Below are 20,425 nucleotides of genomic sequence, written 5' to 3' on the forward strand. Positions count from 1 at the left end.
AGAGGAAAACCAGAAAGGTGGGAGTCCTGTGTCCCACCAGCCAGCACTTCGGATAGATGCTGGAAGAGCCATTTGAGGCAAAGGGAGCTGGACATGAGCCACTCATTGCCATGGAAAACAATAGGCCCAACCAAGCACATGCCAACATAGTAGGGTTTTAAAATTCATCCCTAAAACAGGGTAACACAGAAAACCTCCAGCTGTTATTTCCATATTTACAAACCCAACAGAGGAGCTGCCAGTTGCTGTCAAAGAAAACTCGTTTGTGTCTCTGCGTGTGTGTGTGTGTGTGTGTGCACAAAAATACAAGCCAGGAATCACTCCCCATGCCTGGCATTGTCCCTCTGGCCCCTGGCAGCAGCCCAGTCCCACAGCACACAGGGGAGCAGGGAGGGAAAGGCTCCCTGTCTCATGCTGAAATGAGCCCTCCCAGGTCTGCAGAGCAGAGCTTGCTCCCAGGCTGGGGGTAAGTGGCTGGAGCGCCCTCCCTGACACCTGAGGTGGCCATCTGTAGGTGTAAAAAAAGGGACCAAGAAAGGCAATCTCACTCCCTGTTAGTCCTTCGTTTCCTTCTTCCCCATAGAACTCCAGCAAAGCCACGGAGAGGGCTGCACTTTCTGATTGCACTGGAAAAGGCTGGACACAGAGGGATTTGGGGAGAAGACAGAGAAAGAGATAGCCCCTTCTCATCCAGCCTTTTCACCCAAGATTTCCATCCAGAAGCAGCACATATTCCTTCAGTACCACTCACTATTTCTAATCCTCGGAGGAAACAGCACAAACGGCCAAACCTTGAATGAGGTTACATCAACTTCAGTCCAGGCACACCTCAGCAGTGAGGATCTTCGCTCCTGGGAGATGGACGATGATTTTTAAAGGTCCATTCCAAGCCAAACCATTCAGAGTTATCTAAGGAAAGAGGAGCAGAAAAGGAGCCCTCGAGCACAAACAACAGACAAACTCCCTTGCCTGCTGCAGGGATGCCCTCGCTGACTACAGCTGCATCTCTATTAGAGAAAACAGCTGAATCTCCCCTGCAGCTGAGCTGCCTGGATCCAGCTGGGGACTCATCAATGATCCCAAAGCACAGTGTGGTGTCCCTCCTGTTTCGCAGCTGGCTATCCCCAGAGATGTCCAGACAATTCCCTGCACCACCCTAATCGTCAAGAAAGCTGGTGTTTCCCCAATTTCACAGTCCTACCTTTTCTCTCCAAGTAAATAACAGGAACATTCAAGACATTAAAACCCACCCAATAAACCTTGGGCCAACTCAGTCCCCAGAGCAGTGTGGGCAGGCAGGTTGGTACAGGTAAGAGGATGCAGTGGGCATCTTTGGACAAGTCTGAATGAAGGGGCTGGTGTGGGGGTGACATTGCCAACGCTCGTGTCTGGCCTTGGTAATTTTCTGGTTATTTTTTGCAGATACTCAATGTGCTTAATGTTCATTAGCAGTCTCAGCATCACACAGGAAAGAGTTCAGGGGCCCCTCCAGAGCTCCCATCTCAGGGAAGAATTTTGTCCCTGCATTTTGCCCATGAAAGAGAAGCTTAAAAGAAAGTCCTCCAAATTTGATGAGTTTTTAAAGTGTGCTTCTGGTCTCTACAGCTTCTTAAACAGCTGCTGATAACAGATGCAGGGCATACAGCATGGGGAAATGCTGCTAATTTTAGTAGAAGATCCCAAGGGAGGATCCCAGCTCTGGGCCAGGCGCAGGATGGAAAGTCACAGCACTCACTCAAGGCCCCGCACGACCTTGCTATTTTGGGGCTGACCACATCCCACCTTGCCCCAAGTCCACAGACACAGTGCAGCATCAGCCCTGAGCCTTCCCACAGCCCAGCTATTCCTGCCCACAGCAGCAGCTCCTGCCAAGCCCCAGCCAAACTGGATGGTGGGTTTGGAAGAGAAGTAAACAAGTTTCAGGGCTAAATTGAGATTCCCAGAGCTCCTCACACTGAAACAAGGATGGATGAGGTATTTTCTGCACATGCCCTCATATGGCAGCTATATTTTCCTCCAGATAAGGGAGCTGTGTCCTCTTGGATTTCTTTTACCCTCTGATCAGTGAAATCCCACCAAACTCCAGAGAGATGAAGAGAACGATTCCTCCACTGACTGGCCCTTGCAAGGAGCAGAATATTTATATGTGGCCATAAACACCTTAATTGCTCAAGGTAGGAAGATTTTAAGGGACCTAAACTCCCCAAGATAAAATCCAGTCTGGGCAAGAGAGTTTATTGGGGCTCAGAGGTGCACTTGGAGATAATCTGGAAGAAAGCAGCAAGCAGACATGGAAGGAGGTCAGTGCTTTCGCTGTTGGGGTTGGCCTAGAGTGGCTGTGTTTGTAAATCACCGTGTCATGAGTTAAAATCCTCAAGCAGTTGCCAGCACTGCCCCTACCAGCTTGACCTACACTGTCCCAACAGCCCTTTACTCAGCTGCTTCACAGCTGCAATGGCTCAGTCTCTGAATCCAGCTTCAAAGCTTTGCTGTCAAAAAGATTTCCTACTCTCTCCCCCATATCTTCACTGCTCGCTTCTAAGTCTACCTGTGACTGGCTTTTTCCTCTGAATGGGGTCCTTTTAAATGCATGTTGCCAAAATCAATCCCATTTTGCCTCCTTTAACAGACACCCTGTTTATGGAGCCTCCTGCATCCAGCAGCCTGGCTTATTCATCTGGTACATCTCAAGCCAGGGCCTGTTCTGAAATGAGCTCAGCTCAAGCAGAAAGTATGTGAGCAATAGATTGAAAAATGCAGGTTCTCAGAGTGGATAGGTGCAGGCTCAGCTGGGGGTGGCCTGAGCACAGCCAGGCTCCCCTACACTGCTCCCTGCCTGCTGTGCTGGGATGCAGACACAGCTCCAGCACGGTCCGATTCACATCCAGGAATGCTGTAATAGCTCATTTGTGAGTGGTGCTAGAGGGGACACGGCTTCTTGGGATGCCTTTGCAGGGTACAAAGCTGTGTTTCCTGGCTTATGAAACATGAGGACAGCCAGGGCTGTATGGCTGGCAAGGGCTGGGGACGGTGCTGAGTGCACTGAGCTGTACACACACTGAATTGCTGTGGGGAAGGGCTGGCTGGGAGGGGGTGATGTTTTAATAGGGTTTTGCCAGCAATGATGGTTAATAGGAGGACAATGAAGTCCTGTTCTTCAGCCTCCACAGGGAACTGCTACATTTTCCACAGTTTCATTTAAGAAGGAACCCAGCTTCCTCATCACCAGTGTGCCTTGCCCTCCCCAAGACAATTCTTCCCTGGTGCTCTTCACCTCCAGCAGTGCATAAGCCTGGAGCAAAGGCAGCCATCATTTAAAGGCCATGTGCCCAGCTACTATGCTCCTGCAGTCACCAAATTATGCTGGGGGCAACACCAAGCCCTACTGCTTCCTTTGCATTAGCCGTCATCCTGATCCGTGGCAACGGAGACCTTCCCCCACACAGCCCCACTGGACACTCACCAGTCTGCCCATTGCATCACATCCCTGACAAGAGAACCATCTAAATGGGCTCTCAGTAATTCACTAAGGGGCTCCCAGCAAAGACGTGGCCCAGGAAAACCACTGCTTTCATTCCCAAGATCTAAGGTTCTGGAGCTGATTAAACTAAATTAAAAGAGACCTAGTTATCAGTGGTTGTGGAGTTGTGCAGCCAACTCATCTGAGAATCAAGAGGACCTCACACTCATGACCCAAAAAAGAAGAGACAGCTGGCCCCAGAGAGCCTTGTGAACACTGACATTTGCCTTTTGGGTCTTTTCCTCGACCATGGTTATTGCCACTGCTTTCCAGATGGTATTTGGATGTCCTGGAGCTGGCACAGCTTCACATGGGTACTCTCATCAAGGCTGCCTTTCAGAAGACTTTTAGGCAGTGTTTATGCATGCAAAACCGCTGTCACTGCAGCCCAGGAGCTTCCCTCTCCCCACATGTCCCAGGGGCCTGAAGGTGGATTCCTGTTTATTTCCTTTAGCAATTCTATTCATACCCTTCAAAACCTGCCAAGTTGCATCTGTCAGGCCCAAGAGGATGGGAAAATGCATCTTAGGTAAACACCAGGAGCAAGGTGGGACTGCCCCTGGAAGCTTTTTTGCATCTTCTGCAAATCACAGACATGTTTCCAGTGCAAGGCCTCGAGCAAAAGTGAACTGGACATGAGATACCAGACTGCCATTCAGGGACACAGCATCTCTGTGTCCAGGATTAATAGAGAACAGACCCCTGCAAAGGGAGAAGTCCTTTTAGGAAAGGCAATTTGGATGTTGGAGGTCTTGGCCTGGGTCCAAGCTCAGTCAGGCTGATTGGAGATGCCTCACACTGCTAAGCCCATCACTAAACTAAACCATGTCCCTCAGCACCTCATCTATGTGTCTTCTAAATATCTCTAGGGATAGTGACTTCACCACCTCCCTGGGCTTAATAATTCCAATGCTTAATATCACTCTCAGTGAAAAGGTTATTCCTAATGTCCAATCTAAACCTCTCCCAAGCCCGAAGCCCCATACATTTCTAAGCAAGACTATCATTGCAGGGGTCATTTAAAAGAGTGGAGGAGAAGATCCCTCCCATTGGGCATGGGAAGTAGCCTCCACTGAAGACTCCAGAGGACAGCTGTGAGAGCCCACGTATATCATGGAAAGAGCAAGCCATCCCACAGCAAGCATGTCCTGGCTCTGCAGCCTGTTCTCAGGTCATGACTCACTGCAGAGCCATGCACAGCTGGATTTACACCCCTGCCCCACAGGCCTCTGATTTACAGCAGTTTTTCAGCAGTGACATCGACTGCTCCTTATCTGTCTGCTGCTGACAGTGCCAGTACCCTGTTTGACTGCATTGCCCATTGATCCTTTTCACCCCCAGTCCACTTGCATAGCACTAAGGCTCATACTCTCCCAGTCCAGGCACTGAGACCTCAGCTGGGTGTCAGTCTGCTCCATCTAAAACAGGCATCGATCCTACTACTGAGCCCAAGAGGAGAGTCCCATACCACTGAGAAGAAGTCCTTGCCCCACGTAGGACAATCGGCTACTCTTGGGCAAGTTCCCAGGACAGTTTGGATTTATCCTGCCCTGTGCAGAAAATGTTTTGGGTGGTCATGCATCTGCTTCATCTGAGTCTAGAGAGCACAGCCTTTCTGCCTCTGATCTGCTTCTGAGATGGAAAAAACCAGAAACCCTCCTCCACAACCTGCTGACACACTCCCTGAGAGCAGGAGAGCTGTGACATTCCTGGGGTTAGCCAGATTCCTGTCTGCTCTACATTTAGTCTCGCTCTCACTTTTTCCTGAGTTGGGTGCTAGGGTCCTGCCCCAGTGGCCTTTCCCCTGTGCCTGTAAGGAGATCAGCCTCCAGTCACAGCTCAGCAATGGAGACTGTGGAAATGACATTCCTCCAACTGTTCCAGGGCATCCTGTTTATTTATAGGTACTTTGGGTTCATTGTTTTGCAGCACCATCCACCAGCAATTAATGCAGGAACATCCTCTCCAGAAAAACTCATTAGAGAATCTTTCCCAGAGCAGGGAGAAGGAAAGTCTCCTTAGGCTGACAGATCTGTGAGCAGGAGACTGCAGGATTATTAATCCACAATTGTATCACTTCCAATGAGCTGCTCACTTGTATTTCTCTCCTTCTCTTGCAGCAGAATTGTTCGCCTCTTGAATAACACCGGGGTTTTCTCATCTGAGTCAGCCCAGCTCTGCTTGACCTGACTTAAAATGGGATGAAGACATTTGCATTTTGAACTGGAGCTAGGTGGAGTTCACCCTGCAAACCTCTTGGCTTTTGCTGTAAACTGAGCTCAAGCCTGGAGGGGTTTCATCCTGTTTGCTTCTTCCATCAGGGTTGTTTAGTCACCTGAGCTGTTTTCCTCTTGGCAGCCTGACACCACTGAGGACCCTGCTAAGCCTTATAAGTGTGGAGAGGCCTTTCCAGGACTTCCTTTGCAAGCTCCCAGTCATTTCTGGAGCTTCTTAAAGCTGCTGAGATTAGTTAGCCAGCTGCTGCAGGCTCATTGCCCCCTCCAGCCTGCTGCTGACCACGCACCCCCCAGCATGGCAGCGTGTCCCTCACAAGATGTAGGACCTGCTTGTGCCCACCATGTGCACCAAGAACCATGAGGACCCCTCACTCCCTCCCACTCACTGACCCAGGGCTCACAGCCACGAGCTCAAGGGCTGTTCCCAGCTGTGGCTGCATCACAGTGGTAGGCTGCTTTTGCTTTTGCTCAAAACCAGGGTTTAAGCCGCCACGTATGTAAAGAAATCCCTGTTATAATTATCTTCCTGGCACTGTCATTTGTCTGAGCCCTTAGGAGAGGGCTTAGCTTCAGGCTACAGTGAGGAGTACTGTGCAATTGCCACGTTGTCAGTTAGAAAAGATGTGGTTTCTTTTCTCTTAAGGTTTTTTTTTTCTCCCCAAAATTTTTTCCAGATGTCTTTCTTTATTTTTTCCTCTTTAGTAGCAGCAGCTGTACAATTCCAGTGTGAGCCGTGACTAATCCAGCTCAGAGAGCATTCAACGACTGCATTCAACTCCTCCAGCTGCCAAGCGAGCAAATGAAACTTGGGTTTAGGGCATGTGCAACCTCTGAAACCAAACAGACCTACAAGTGGCACGGGGGACTATGGACACTTGTGGTGGGAGGAGAAGATGCTCCACATGCCAGAGATGGTTGGCTTCATTTAAAGGACCCAAGGGGTCTGAGTGACCATCACAAAGCTGGCCTCCACAGGGTCCTGTTGGGGTATTTATGAATGTCTCTGTGAATTATATCAACAAGCAGATATCAGCACTCAAGCAGGGCTTTTGAGTTGTGTGTAGCCAAGTAAAGAAGCACGTGAAGACTTTCTTCCCTTGTTCTTTGCCGCCAGCCTCCTGAGCTGCCTGATCACGGCCTGATTGACTGTCTTGCTGGGAAGTAATGATGGTTTCTCACACCCCCCTCCCCTTTCTTTTTATGTTTTGTTTATTTTTCGCTTCTAGTTGAATGTTTATGAATGTTTAGTCCTAGCTCTATTTCTTTCACGTGCAGCAGAAGTGCTGCTGCGAGGCCAGACAAGGAGTGAGCCGATAAAGAACCACAAATCACTGAAGTAACAGCATTTTAGAGAGCAAGGAGCCAGCACAGCCTGGTAGGTCGTGACAGGCTAGTTCCTATGTTGACATCTAAATCCTCAGCAACATCAGTGGGGAGAGTTAAGCACACAGATTGGTGTCTCAGCCCCTCTCAAAGATAGTGTGCAATCAGGAGGAGTGAACCCAAACCCCAGGGAGCCAAGACAAAACACGATGCTGCACTTCCTTATGATCTTGGTTGTCCTTCACCCAGCATCTGCAGTTGGACTGCTCCTGCCAGGATGACTTGTCTTCAGTCCTGCTGGCTACACAGCCATCGTTGTTCCAGCAGCCCTTGGAGTAACCTTGCATTGCCCTAGCTGTGGTGAGGGCTGGTGCCACAGGTGGATCACAAGCTGTAAAAAGCTGGATTGTCTGCAGAGCTCAGCACAGCCCTGTATGGCAAAGAGACACTCTTTAGGGATGCCCGAATTGCAGCGATTTGACAGCCTCTCTTTTTGGCTGATAGCTTTCTTTTGACATGCAGCACCATGGCCATGGTGGTGCATAAAGGAGCTCTCTCTGGTTCTGCCAGGAGAGCAGATAAACCTTAAATCCTCTCAGTCACGGTAAGATGCAAATTGAAGAGCTGGGTTTTCACTCTGAGCATAGAGAGGAACAGATGGGAAAAGTCAGCTCCAAACAGTTTTGCTGTCTAGCTGCCTCTAGCTGGGCAGCTGCTCCAGCTGAGTTATGATCTGTAAGGTCAAAATACTTAATGATGTCTGAAGGGATCATCGATTCAACTGATCAGCAATTTTGACTGTGGATTTTGCTCAGCCAGTCCAGCTCTGCTGGATAATAATCACAGAGAGACCAGTCTGTTGAGGGTCATATCTACCAGCCCAGCATTTCTCTGCCTACTTGGAGCATATTTCAGCTATGTCATAACACTCCACATTCTCTGGATCACTCACTCTCCCGCCTCACAAGGCAGTCCCTGATGGCAGCAGTGTTAGGAGAGAGGATGGAGGAGCAAGGACTCCCTTGCCTTGCTCTTCACCCCACTCCCCCCCCACCCCCGAGGACTGGAAACATCAGCTCAGGGATTGAACTATCCCATTGTCAAATGACAGTGTTTAACTTCTTAATTGCAGTAGGCCAAGGTGCCAGGAGGTGTACAAACCAACCAGAGACTCCTCCCTGCTTCCCCCCATGCTGTTGGTCGGAGAGCAGCAGAGAACGGACAAACTCATTGCAGCAGTGCAGGCAGCTGTGACAGTGACTCAGCTGGGAAGGTTGCACCGGGGCCTGCTCTGTCCCTGCAAGAGCTCCCCTTCATCTCCAACCCCGCTTGATTTCTCTGGTCTATCCTTTGGAGCCAGGCTGTGCCTCAGCTCGTCTTTCGAGTGGGACTGCCCACCAGGGAGAGAGGGAGAGGAAGAGGCCGATTTGGAAAGATAGCGAGGAGGAGGAGAGGCAGCGGGAAACCCAGCCCACCCTTTGGCTTCCTCCTGCCTCCTTCTAAAACCTGCAGATTCCTCCAACCCATCCGAGTGCCTGAAGTTTGCTCAGCCCTGCTGCCGGGACTGCGAGGTATGGCCCGACACCTTCGCGTTTGCCTTTGCTCTGCTGTTTCTCCTGGCATGGGGGTCCCGAAAGCCTCACTCGTGGGGGTCCCTGCCCCGGGACCCACTCCACACCCCGAGTGTGGAGATCCCTCCCGACTTCTCCTCTTTGCAGCGTCTCCGCTCCCAAATTGACTTTGTTACTGTGTTTCGCTGACAGATTACTAAAGCTTTAACATTTTGGTGGCATTTGATTGTAAAGGTTTAACTTGCCCTGATTTTTCTCTCCTCTCCTTTCTTGCTTTTCTCCCCTCTGGGTTTTCAGTGGTGGGATATTTCCTCAGCGAGATGCCAACGTCTGATCTCAGAGCAAATCTGATCTATTTACAAACCAGCCCCGATTACAGCCAGCCTGGGGTGCGTTGGCAGGTGATGTTTTACTCACCAGGATATCTAGAGGAAGAACAAAAGCTCTGTCGGCTTCATCTCAGCATCTTTACCTTTTCAGTGCTGCCGCTCTTATTTCTCCTACACAAAAAAAAACAACAAAAAAACAAAAAAGGAAAAAAGACAGTCGGCTTTTTGTTCCGAGCAGACTTTGAAACCATTTCAAGTCCTGCTGCCCTGCTTTGCTGATCAACTGTTAGAGAGACGGAGGTTGCAGGAGAGGAGAAGCAAAGCTCTTTTGGGGTAGGGAGGGGGTCGGTTTTTTAAGTTTTAAGAGCTTGGTCTCGGCCAGGCACAATTTTGGGTCCACGCAGAAGAGCCGAGGGGGTTGTTTCCTTTAAAGGCAGCCGCTGTCTTTCCCGTCCCGGTGACGTGCGTGGCAGTTTAACTTTGCTCTTTGTGTCCCTCCTCTAAGAAAGCTCCACTCTGTTGCATTCAGACAAGAAAAGGAAATTGAACAGGATAAGGATTCGATTCCCACCCAAACCGAGAGACGACAGTTTCGAGCTGGAGTGAAATCAGGGGCAGCCGGAAGGTCGCTTCCGAGCCCTTCGTTATCCCCAACTTGAAACAGCCCCAAAAAACTCAGCAAACCTCCAAAAAGACAAAAATAAATCGCAGCCTTTTGTCGGGGCCGATCACGAGAGTTTTAAGCTTAAATGAAAGGCTGTTTCGTTCTGAGCAGCAGTCCAAGCCAAGCTATTGTCTGCCACATCGGCAGGAGCAGGGGTGCGGGCGGCGTTGGGAGGGGGAAGAGGGGAAATCAACTTTGCCGACTTTTTTTTCAAGCCCCTCCTTCCACAACGCTCTGCTCTTCCATGACTCAGCCCCAGAGGAATGTCGGCTCCCATGGAAACCCTTTCTGGGTCCTCTGGTCGGAGGGATGTCGGGGCTGTTATCACCGGAGCAGTTCTGGCAGGGAATGAGTCCAGGGAATGCTTTGAAGAGGGTTTGCAGTTTTGCAGAATATATAGCGGGCAGTTTCTTCTCTCCTTCTTTTGGGGAGCTGTGTCAGATCACTTTGCTGTACCTCCGAGCAGAGGGCTGCTTTTGTCACTGCCCCACGTCCAGCCCAAACAAAAGAACAAGCTGGCAGGACAGCAAAGGGCTGCACTGCCAGTCCTTCCAACTGAGGCTTGCACAGCGCTCGTTGCTGAAGCTGCTTGCCACACAGGTCTCATCCAGGCACTTTTCTGGATTTGTTTCCATTAGGGATGTAATTTGCAGCCTAGACAGACTGTGACAGCTTTGAGCTAGCACACTGCTATAGCAATGGATGGATTCTTGTGCATATATCTATCAGCCCTGTAAGATCTGGAGCATTCGTAAGTGTAATCAGAGCTGCTTAGCTCCCTGCAAGGGGAATGGGTTAATACAATGTTGTGGTGTATTCATATCTTTAGTGATGGGCTGTGAGCCAGGCAAGAGGAGTTTCAGGTACAATTAGGAAGCACAAAATCATCCTACCTCACTGGACTGAGTACTAGATTGTCCCAACTCACTGTGCTTGTAGCCAAGATAAAGGAGTAGCCAGATAGTCCCGGTACATTGCACTTGTAAGGAAAACAAGAAGAAAATGTTGGCTGGCCCTGCCATCACAACATGGCCCAGGGGCTCTGCACCACCACAGGGAGAGAGGTATTTTCTTGTGTTTTACTTGGAGTGTGTAAGTGTGTGCATGAGCTAAAAGGAATTTCACTTCCACCTAAACCTAGCTTGGCTTTCTGAGCCTGGCTGCTGCACGTGAGGGGACTGTCAGGCTCGTTCCTGCCCCATGCCCTGCTCCTGCACTGCTTCCTGAGGACCCAGTGCAGCTGCAGCACATCTGGGTGAGCCAGTACCTCAGCAACATGGCCTGGACACGCAGGGACCTGCTCAGCAGGGAGCTTTATGGGGCCTCACGCAAACAACTCTGACTTCAAATTTTAGCCTGGGAGTGGTTGGCTGAGTAAAGCTCAGAAGGTCTTGCTTGCATTGGGAGATCAGGGCCAGAGAGCAGGGTCACAGACCTTGAGCTGTGTCTCTGTGGTGGCCACAGTTGGTCAACTATCTGCACCTGGAAAACTATGGCCCATGGTGGAGTTTGTAGGATGCAGGTTTTTCTGGGCTGGTCCTGCCTTTATGTTCAGCCTGAGGTGCCGGGGCATGTCAGATCCTGCAAGGCCTTGGAAGAACAGTGAGCCAGGCTGGGGTGCAGGTGGGGATCCAAGACACAGGAAGGGTTTTGGCCAATGATTACCCACTCCTGCCCTCCACTGCTGGCATGGGAGGCAGCAGCAGGGCCCCTGGCCTGGGTTAGCAGTGTAGGCAGCTGGGGTTGTCCCAGTGGCCTCAGGGAGGAGTTGTCAAAGTGGCCAGGCAGAGACTCCTCCCCACGCTAACGTGGCATCCCGAAGGGCTTATGCAATTCTGGCTAGGGCCAGCATCAGATGGGCCACACTCCACCATCCCCAGAGCCTCCTCCAGAGGCTGCACCCGCCTGGTCCTTGTCCTTCCTCAGCCCACAAGTGCCTCCCAGCTGGGCAGCAGGAGACAAGAGGGACCAACAGAACCCAGGGGCACTGACCCCGTGCATCACTGCGGGTTATATACCCCAGCAAGAGAAACTTATGATAGTGCTACAGATTTTGGGGGAAGGGTCTAAAGAGTTGATCAGAGTAGCCTGCTTTGAATTTATGGGTGTTGAGGGTCAGTCTCAGACCTCTCAACACCCCATGGCTCTCTTGTTAGGGACATATCTGAAAAATGCAGGGAAGCAGCCAGAGCTGAGGGGTAGCCTGGGCCATGCCAGGAAGGTGAGCCGTTTGAGAAGGGTTTATGGGAGCCACAAGAGTCTGTTTAAACAGTTGAAGTCCTCACTTAGGATGCAAGTGAGGTCAAGTATTAGAAAGGCAGTAGGACCTGCAGCCCATGGGTGCCAAGCTGTCCTCTCTACCATTAGCAGCCAGGAAGGATGGCCTGAGGAAGGGATGGTGACTGTGGAGGCTTCCCTTTATAAAATAAGAGCCTTCTCAGCAGCCCTCTCTGTGCCCTCTCTGTGCCCAACCAAGTGCTGGTTTCAAGGGTCTTGCAAGGTGCTGGCTTCTGTCAGTTGCTTTAGGATATAGATGATCTTGCTTGCTAGAAATCTTTCAAAGCCCCATTTTCCTCTGTCTAAAATGATTCCCTCACTCTGCTCTCTGCCCTCTGTGGGGCTCTTACAGAGCACTGCCAGACATTAACAGTGCAGGACCTCTCACAGGGATCTTCCTAAGCCCCTCTGTCTAGGGGATGGATGCTGAGCTCATGGTATAGCCCAGCTGCCAACTCCAAAGAGCATCCTTTTAGAGAGCAGGACCATGGTAGGCCCACAATGGAGACTTGCACCGTGAGCCAGGCTCTTCTGCTGGAGTAGCTCTATGCACAGGGCTCCTGAGCTGTTATTCCAGTACCTCTGGCCACCAGGCATTTAGGAAAGACAACGCATTCATAAACCAGCCAGGGGCTCACAGACATTGCAATGTCCTTTGTGCACAGGCTCTGCCTCCAGGAAGATGTTGTTTTTCAAACAAACCTCTTTTCCCCTCTCTGGCGCGAGATAGTACTGCAGAGCTTGTTTACTCAGACTCGTTCATGCTCCTTCTTCCTCCAAACACAACACTGGCAGCTCTGACTGTCTGCTGGCTCCTAGTAAGCATGTCATTCCCTGACCCAGAGAAAAATGCATGCTCAGACTTTGAAATTCAGAGGTTTTTTTCAGGAGGCTTGGGGAAATGATCTGAGATGGCCTTGGTCTGGAGTTGGGCTCTTTTTAATGCCAGCTTCCACATGTACATGCACTGTCCTCCAGGCTGGACATTGATATGTTTCTGCCTAACAAGCATCACTGAACCACAGAGCATCTTCCAAAGCAAACAAGCCCCTTGGGAGAAACCCAGGAGGAGCCATTACAAGCCAGGGGATGGCAGCAAGAGAGGAGGTGGCCAGATGCACCAGTACTTTTCCACCTCCCACCCCCCTCCAAATCACCCCTCCAGAGGTGAAGAATCAGTGATCTCTCCTGGCAAATGCTGGGAGAGCTCTCAGCGGCCTCCAGAGCAAATAAAGGCAAGGGAAAAGGACAGCATGTACCGAGTGAGTGAGGAGGGAGCAGCACAGCTGCAGCCTTGCCAGAGCAAACGGGCTTATCCACCCCCACCCCACTCTTCGCCTCACAGGTCTTCCATCCCCCTACAGCAGCCATCCCCACCAGCCCATGCTCCCAGCCCTCCCACGTCCCTGGGAAGCTGCCCTCCATGCCCTGACACCCATTTGGCAGAGGCACCCCACTGGAGCTGGGTGAGGTGCTGAGCTTGGAAGGAGGGTTTCAGCCTCTGGGTGGCCAAACCCTGCTAAATTAGGAAGCACAGCCCAGCCTGGCTGGTGCCCTGGTTTTATACCCAGAGTGCTGCCATGCATGAGGAGGAAGGAAAAGGATGCACTGGCAAGTTGTAGAATCATTGTGGTTGGAAAAGACATTTAAGATCATCGAGTCCAACCACTCACCTCACACTGCCAAGCCCACCACTAACCCATGTCCCTCAGCACCGTGCTCTCTGCAAAGACACCTTGTCCAACGCTTTCTGTTCCAGCAAAACCCCCCAGCAGCCCAGCCCCAGGGTGGGCTGCGGTGCCCTGGCTGTGCAGGTGGAGCGGAGGAGGGTGAGCGGAAGGGAAGCAGCGGAAGCCCTGGCAGGGGCACAACTGCCCTTGCTGGCAGGAGACAAACCAGGGGGGTTTCGCCCTCCCAGCAGGCGGAAGGGAGAAGGCAGCCCTCGCTGGCAGGAGTGGGATGCCACTGGCATATTAAGCATCCAGCTGAGCTGGTCTCTGCCTTCACACAGAGGGGCTCAATCCTGCCAAACAGGAACCAGGGGGGATGGGGACAGGGTGATTTCACCAGCTGTGCTCTCCTCCTGGCTCACATCACAGCCAGTGGTAGCTGGGCTGCCTGGCTCACTCCTACAGAGCCCTTGGGGGATGCAAAGGACTCATCCCCCCGAGTTCATCTCCCAAAGCATCTTGGATCCCACAAACCCAGTTTGACGACCCACAGGTCTGAGCAGGAAAGTGAAAAAGTATAGAGACGGCACCATCTGGGGGTACTGGGGATGGAGGACTGGTCTCTGACACCTCTAGAGATGTCTGTGTCAATGTGGGAAGGGATTTTCTAAAGGATTTCTTTCTCAAGTGCCCGATCTCGCTGTCTCTCTGTTATCTCTTTCCCCTATTTTCATTTTTCCTCTGGCTGATAAGTAGCAGACAGCTTCATTGCTTGTACATGGGGTTCATATCCAGGGCTTTTAACATGAAAAAGATCGGGGGTTTTTGGTCCAAAAAAACTCCTATGAAGGAAAAGAGAACTGCCATTTTGACTGCAATTTTCCTAAAGCATCCAGGAAAGCAACAGAAATCTAAACCCACACTGTCCCATTTTGCAAAATCAAAATAATTTGTCTTGGAAACATGATTTGGCTTAAGGGTTTGGCTAGGAAAGGCAGCATGTGGGTCTGTAATATCAAACAGACGAGGCAGGAAACAAAAACAGCCTTTTTCTGTGTGTCTGACTGCCAGCTGTGAGCTCAGCCCCGAGTTGAGCAGCACGCAGTGGCCTCCTTCCTCATCCCTCCTTTCTCTCTCCTTTATTCAGGGGTTGCTGAAAGATGAGGGCCTGGATGCTTTTCCTTCTCTGCCTGGCAGGCAAAGCCTTGGCAGCTCCGGTAAGTACAGGAGACAACAGATCCTCTCTGCTGTTGGGGTTGTCAGTCTGATGTAGCTGTTGGGGATTTTTTTAGATGTATAAACCCCTGAGGGACAGAGAGCAACAGGGGGAGAGGAAACTGGAGGGTGGCACTACCCCCTTCCCAGTGGGTCACTCCCTTGGGACCATCCTCCCCACAGACTCTAGCTCATGGTCCTTTTCCCCTGCAGCAGGAGGCTCTGCCTGATGAGACAGAGGTCATCGAAGATCCCACCACAGAGGTAGGTGACTCTGCTCCTCCTCATCACCCATCCCTCACAACACTCAGCCCTCTGGGAGGAGCATGCCCAAAGCACGGCAGAGAAGGGGCAATGGGGGGGCTCTTTGTGCACCCTCACCAGAAACACTGACCTCTTTTGCAGGAGCCCGTGGGAGCTAACCCTGTCCAGGTGGAGGTGGGGGAGTTTGAGGAACCCACAGAGGATGTAGAGGAGATTGTTGCAGAGAGTAAGTTGATCTTCCCTTGCCCTCCCATCAGGCAGAGATGCCATTCCTTCCCTGGGTGGGGGAGCTTTAGCCACTCCAAACAGTAAGGGAATTCTTTGGGAAGGACTGTAGCACAAGGGCAATGCCAGCCTAGACACACACTTAAAAGCAGGAGGTGCACGACCTCTTTCCAGCACTGGGTTCTCTGAAATCCTGTTTTGCAACAGGAAAGCCCTTGTGTTGTGTGGCTACAGAAAGGAGGCCAGGATTAGCCTGAGGTCTAACATGGGCTTCTGGAAACCCTCACCTCTTCCCAGTACAGAGAGAGACGCTTGGGGCTGTCCCTGGTGAAGTCTCTGTCTTCCCTCTGTGCTGAGATGCCCCAGGCAGCTCGGGGAAGGTGAGGATGGGGCAGGCTCTGATTTTTGCTCCCTGCTCTCTCCTAGACCCCTGCCAGAACCACCACTGCAAACATGGCAAAGTGTGCGAGGTGGATGACAACAACTCGCCCATGTGTGTGTGCCAGGACCCCTCCAGCTGCCCAGCCACTGCTGGTGTCTTCGAGAAGGTGAGGACAGAAGCTGCCTGACGGACCGGAGCGGGGAGGGACCCCTCCATGGGACATTGCCAGAGCTGCGGGGGGACACAGAGTCAGGATGGCAGGCCTCAGCCAGTGGTGACCAAGGAGCCATGGCCTACCCCAGGAAACAAGCATAGCATCCAATTTGGAGGCTCTCCCTGCTGACTCACCAGCAAGGCTGGGCTTTGCTGTCCATCATGCAACATCTCCCCATCCTGTGCAGGTCTGCGGCACTGACAACAAGACCTATGACTCCTCCTGCCATTTCTTTGCCACCAAGTGCACCTTGGAGGGAACCAAGAAGGGACACAAGCTGCACCTGGACTACATTGGGCCTTGCAAATGTAAGTGGAGCCATTCCCTCAGACAAAGGGACCTTTAACCTGAGCACAGACCCTTGCCCATGGGCTGAGGGGAAAGCAAAGGTCCAGGTAGATACAGAGCTGAGGTACTGGGAGGGTATTGGGGCTGCACGTTGGGAGTCTGAAGCTATGTGTCCAGGCACTGTGCTGACCACTGTATATAACTTCCAGTCATCCCTGCCTGCCTGGACACAGAGCTGACTGAGTTCCCCCTGCGCATGCGGGACTGGCTCAAGAATGTGCTGATCACCCTGTACGAGCGTGACGAGGACAACAACCTGCTGACCGAGAAGCAGAAGCTCAAGGTGAGGGTTTGGGAAGGGAGCCTGGGAGCTCACCTCTCCAATGGAGCCCAGCACACATGGGGAGCCCATGCAGAATGACCTGGGGACACCTCCTGTAAAGCCCCTCCTGGGGTTCCCCGTCACACCCCATTCTCCTGCTGACAAGGCCTCTCTGGCCTCTCCTGCAACAGGTGAAGAAGATCCACGAGAATGAGAAGCGCCTGGAGGCTGGGGACCACACCGTGGAGCTGCTGGCCCGTGACTTTGAGAAGAACTACAACATGTACATCTTCCCTGTGCACTGGCAGTTCGGGCAGCTGGACCAGCACCCCATCGATGGGTGAGTGTCAGCAGAGCAGGACGGGCGCCTCTTCCCTGCCCAAGGACCAGGGTGGTGGCAGAAGGTGCCAAGGCTGGAGATGTGACGTGAATGGGTGGCTGGTGGGAGATGCACAGGCAAAACCTTGTGGAGGGACACCATCTGCTCATATCTGGCAGGGACTGGGGCAAAGCAGACTTGGGTAGAGGCAGTTTTGTCTTCTGCAAACAGCAATCCTGCAGAGAGAGGGGCCTCCCCCAGCACCAGCTGCTCCCATCTCCCTTTGGTGTGGAGCTTCTGTCTTCTCAGATTTACTGTTGTATGATAGCTCCCTAAAATATCTTAGTCCAAAGGCCCCAGGATAACTTCAACAGCTGAAATGGCAGCTGCTGGCTTAGCTGTGAGCTGGACACGAGAGCAGTCACATACACAGACTGGTTTGTGACTACCACAGCTGGTTGCAAGAGCAGACACCAGTCCTTGACCTTCCTGACACTCAGTGGTGGGTACTGGGAGGGGACTAGGTCAGCAGTCAAATCAGATGGAGAGTTAGGGCCAGAATCTTGCCCTGCATGATTCCCCACACACAGCAGAGTATCCCCTCTGCTGTGGGAGGGCAGCTGTTGCTGGCAGGGGCTACGTTAACACTGTGGTCCCCTCGGTAGGTACCTGTCCCACACTGAGCTGGCCCCGCTCCGTGCGCCCCTCATCCCCATGGAGCACTGCACCACCCGCTTCTTCGAGGCTTGCGACCTGGACAACGACAAGTACATCGCCCTGGAGGAGTGGGCCAGCTGTTTCGGCATTAAGGAGCGTAAGTACTGAGGAGGGGACCCTGAGAAGCACCCCCAAAGCCCCTCTTGGCACGAAGCACTGCATTACAGTTGGCCCTGGGAAGGGCAAAGCAGGGCCAGTGGGACCCTGGCAGCATCCACCTCCTAACCTCGTCTCTATCTTTTCCTTCCACAGAGGACATAGACAAGGATCTCGTGATCTAAAGGCCCAGCTTCCTTCTCTGCTGCCAACTTTGTCTTGTTTTAACCTTCCCATTTCCTTTGGTTTTTAAACCGCTTTCGTGTCATTTTGGTTTTTTTCCCCTGGGAACAAGGTGCTAATATAGATCTAAAACATATGTAGTAACGGTGCTAAGAGAAATAACAGTCCTCGTTCATAGCTTAATCTATTACCACTAGATTACTCACTCAGCTGTTTCCTCACACTCTTCCCAGCCCTTTCTCTCTCTGGTGTGTCTTTACCATGGAGCGACCCTGTTCCTGTCCTAAGTATCCACTCTGCCTTGGTTTCCACTCTCGCATCCACTTCTCTTAACTTCACACTAACACATTCTTGCACACATCAGCGCAGACGCAAAGGCCTCTCAGCTGATTCACCACCCCGGTTACAGACCTCCAGGAAGGGCAGGCAGAGCCAGAGGATGTAGGAGGATTGGGCTTTTCGAGCAGAGCGGCTGTGGGTGCCGTTATGGTCACCCAGCTGGTGGTAGGGGAGATGGAGAGGAATGAGAATGACACAGAGCAGCAGGATATCTTGTTCCCTTTTTGTTTTTATCCCCAGGGCTTGAATTTAACAAACATTGGGCACAAAAAAACCCCAAACAAATAGGAAAGCACACAAAAATGAAAAGAAATGAAAGGAAACACATCTCTTCCTGTAAAATCCCCTCATAAAATAAAGGTTTGAGAGTGCTCCGTGCTTTACCATCACTCAACAACCGTACTGCTGTTGTGTTTTCTGTGCTGCAAAGGGAGGTGGGGTGCGTGTGGCTGACCTTGCTATTGTGATTCCACTGCAGCTGAGATAAAGCTCTTGGTTCTCCCCAAATCACAGCACTTCCCACCTCTGCCTTGGTTGTGCTTAAATTCCAGCCCTGCTCTCCCAGGGAAGCTGAGTCAGGCTTGGAAGGGACATTTCTGCTCAGAAAGAAGAGTGTACTTTTTATTCCTGTTGTGGATTCGGGGCCTGAAGGGATGGGTGGGAAGGAAAGGAGAAGGTGTTTGGACTTTGCTTTCTAGAGAGGGTTCTAACAGGAGCAAAGGGATGGTTAAGTCTCACAGGCTGAGAACTCTTTTTTTTTTTAACCTTATATTATTAAATTCCTGCCACAGTGTGAGCAACCTGATGAGTCTCTGTAATAAAAAATACTGTTTTGAAACACTGACAATAAATGAGCTTGCAATGTTCCTCTGTTTTGTCCCATCCTGATGAGGGAGATCCCATCCACGTTGCCATCCCCATGCACATGCTCAAGTGGTATCACAGGGAAGAGTCTGGTCCAAGTTAAGCTGAGGTGCTTCTGCCAGTCACAGCCTGTCACCTCACTGTAAAAGGGCTTATTGGGGGATATGAGATGGGTAATGCACGGGCAGACAGAGCCAGGGTGACAGAGGCAGCCAGGGTCACTGGAGCAAGCAGCAGACACACAACTCTAAAGCTCTTGCTTTCATGAGCAATAAAATCCCTGGGAAAAGCAAAAAGGCACAACAGCAGGAAAATAAACACCCATCTTTTGTGCAGGCTAAAAACACCCAGTGCAAGCTGTAGTTAAAACCTGAGACCCCATCGTTAGCAGCCCTTTCCATGCTGAGTGTGCTGTGCCCCAAGCACAGCTGCAGGGTCACATCCTGCACAGAGTGGCTCTGGCCAAGGAGGCCTGGTCCCAGCCCCGGGCAGGTCCCACTGCGGAGAGCCTCTTGGCAGGTGCTGTCTGAACCCAGCAGGAAAGCTGGTGCTCAGAGAGACCAGGCAAAGGTTTTTCACCCCTGCTGTGAACGCCAGGACACTTCCTCCCAGCCCTGAGACGGAGGGGATGTTTCTCAATGGAGACACAGAGGCTGCCAGTGTGATTTGGGAGGGGGATCACTGCCCATGATCCCCGCAAGAGCCAGCTGGCAGCAGCAGCCATCCACTGCAAAACTATCTCTGGGCCAGGAGAGCTGATGAGAGATGATTTGGGCATGGGAGAGAACAAGGGGACAATAAGGACTGCAAGGAATAGGCACCATGTGCAAACCTGCTTTCCGGTCGCTCCCTCTCAGCCAGAAACTCCTGCTCGCGCTCCTCTGCCAAGACACCGTCACATTCCAGCTGCAGCCCTGTCTGCTGCCACACACACACAGGCTGCTTCACTCCCGTGCAAGGGAAGGCTTTCCTGCCTTCCCCTCTCGTGCAGGAATCTGCTCTAAAACACAAGATCAGGGAATTCAGCAGGCTTCACCCAGAGAGGCAGTTACCCTGGCTCAGGAAGGTGAAGGGATCCACCTCTAAGGCTGTGTCCCATCCCAGTGAACAATCCTGTCCCTGCAGTCTGGCAGAGCCCAAAGGACCCAGCTCAGCACTACTACGAGTGCAGCTGTCTTGGCTTTAACTGAGCATCAAAGCCAGCTCATAAGGCTGCAGCTGGGCCTCCCTTAACCCTTCAAAGGTCACAACTTGAAGTATCAAGTTGCTGGAATTTCACTGCCTTGGGGCAAATGCCATACATGGGGTTACATCAGGACTTGAGGAATAAGCTGGCCTTTTTAAGCCTTCAGGCCTAGACTGGTCAGCAAGGGTGGAACAGAACAGCCCTTTCCCTGTTACAGCTG

At 51.7% G+C, this 20,425-nt stretch overlaps 1 protein-coding gene across 1 annotated transcript; it reads left to right on the forward strand.

Annotated features, from left to right (window-relative positions):
- Positions 1 to 8,519: 8,519 nt before the first annotated feature.
- SPARC (secreted protein acidic and cysteine rich) lies at positions 8,520 to 19,021 on the forward strand. Its single transcript, XM_010203950.2, has 10 exons — positions 8,520 to 8,651; positions 14,739 to 14,808; positions 15,020 to 15,070; positions 15,212 to 15,296; positions 15,722 to 15,843; positions 16,079 to 16,199; positions 16,389 to 16,522; positions 16,693 to 16,841; positions 17,486 to 17,634; positions 17,790 to 19,021. Exons 2-10 carry the CDS (start codon positions 14,752 to 14,754, stop codon positions 17,816 to 17,818), a joined length of 897 nt encoding a protein of 298 aa, XP_010202252.1. The 5' UTR covers positions 8,520 to 8,651; positions 14,739 to 14,751; the 3' UTR covers positions 17,819 to 19,021.
- The last annotated feature ends 1,404 nt before the right edge of the window (positions 19,022 to 20,425 follow it).

The sequence above is a fragment of the Colius striatus genome, chromosome 9 (assembly GCF_028858725.1).
Source record: "Colius striatus isolate bColStr4 chromosome 9, bColStr4.1.hap1, whole genome shotgun sequence".
NCBI classification, from domain to species: domain Eukaryota; kingdom Metazoa; phylum Chordata; class Aves; order Coliiformes; family Coliidae; genus Colius; species Colius striatus.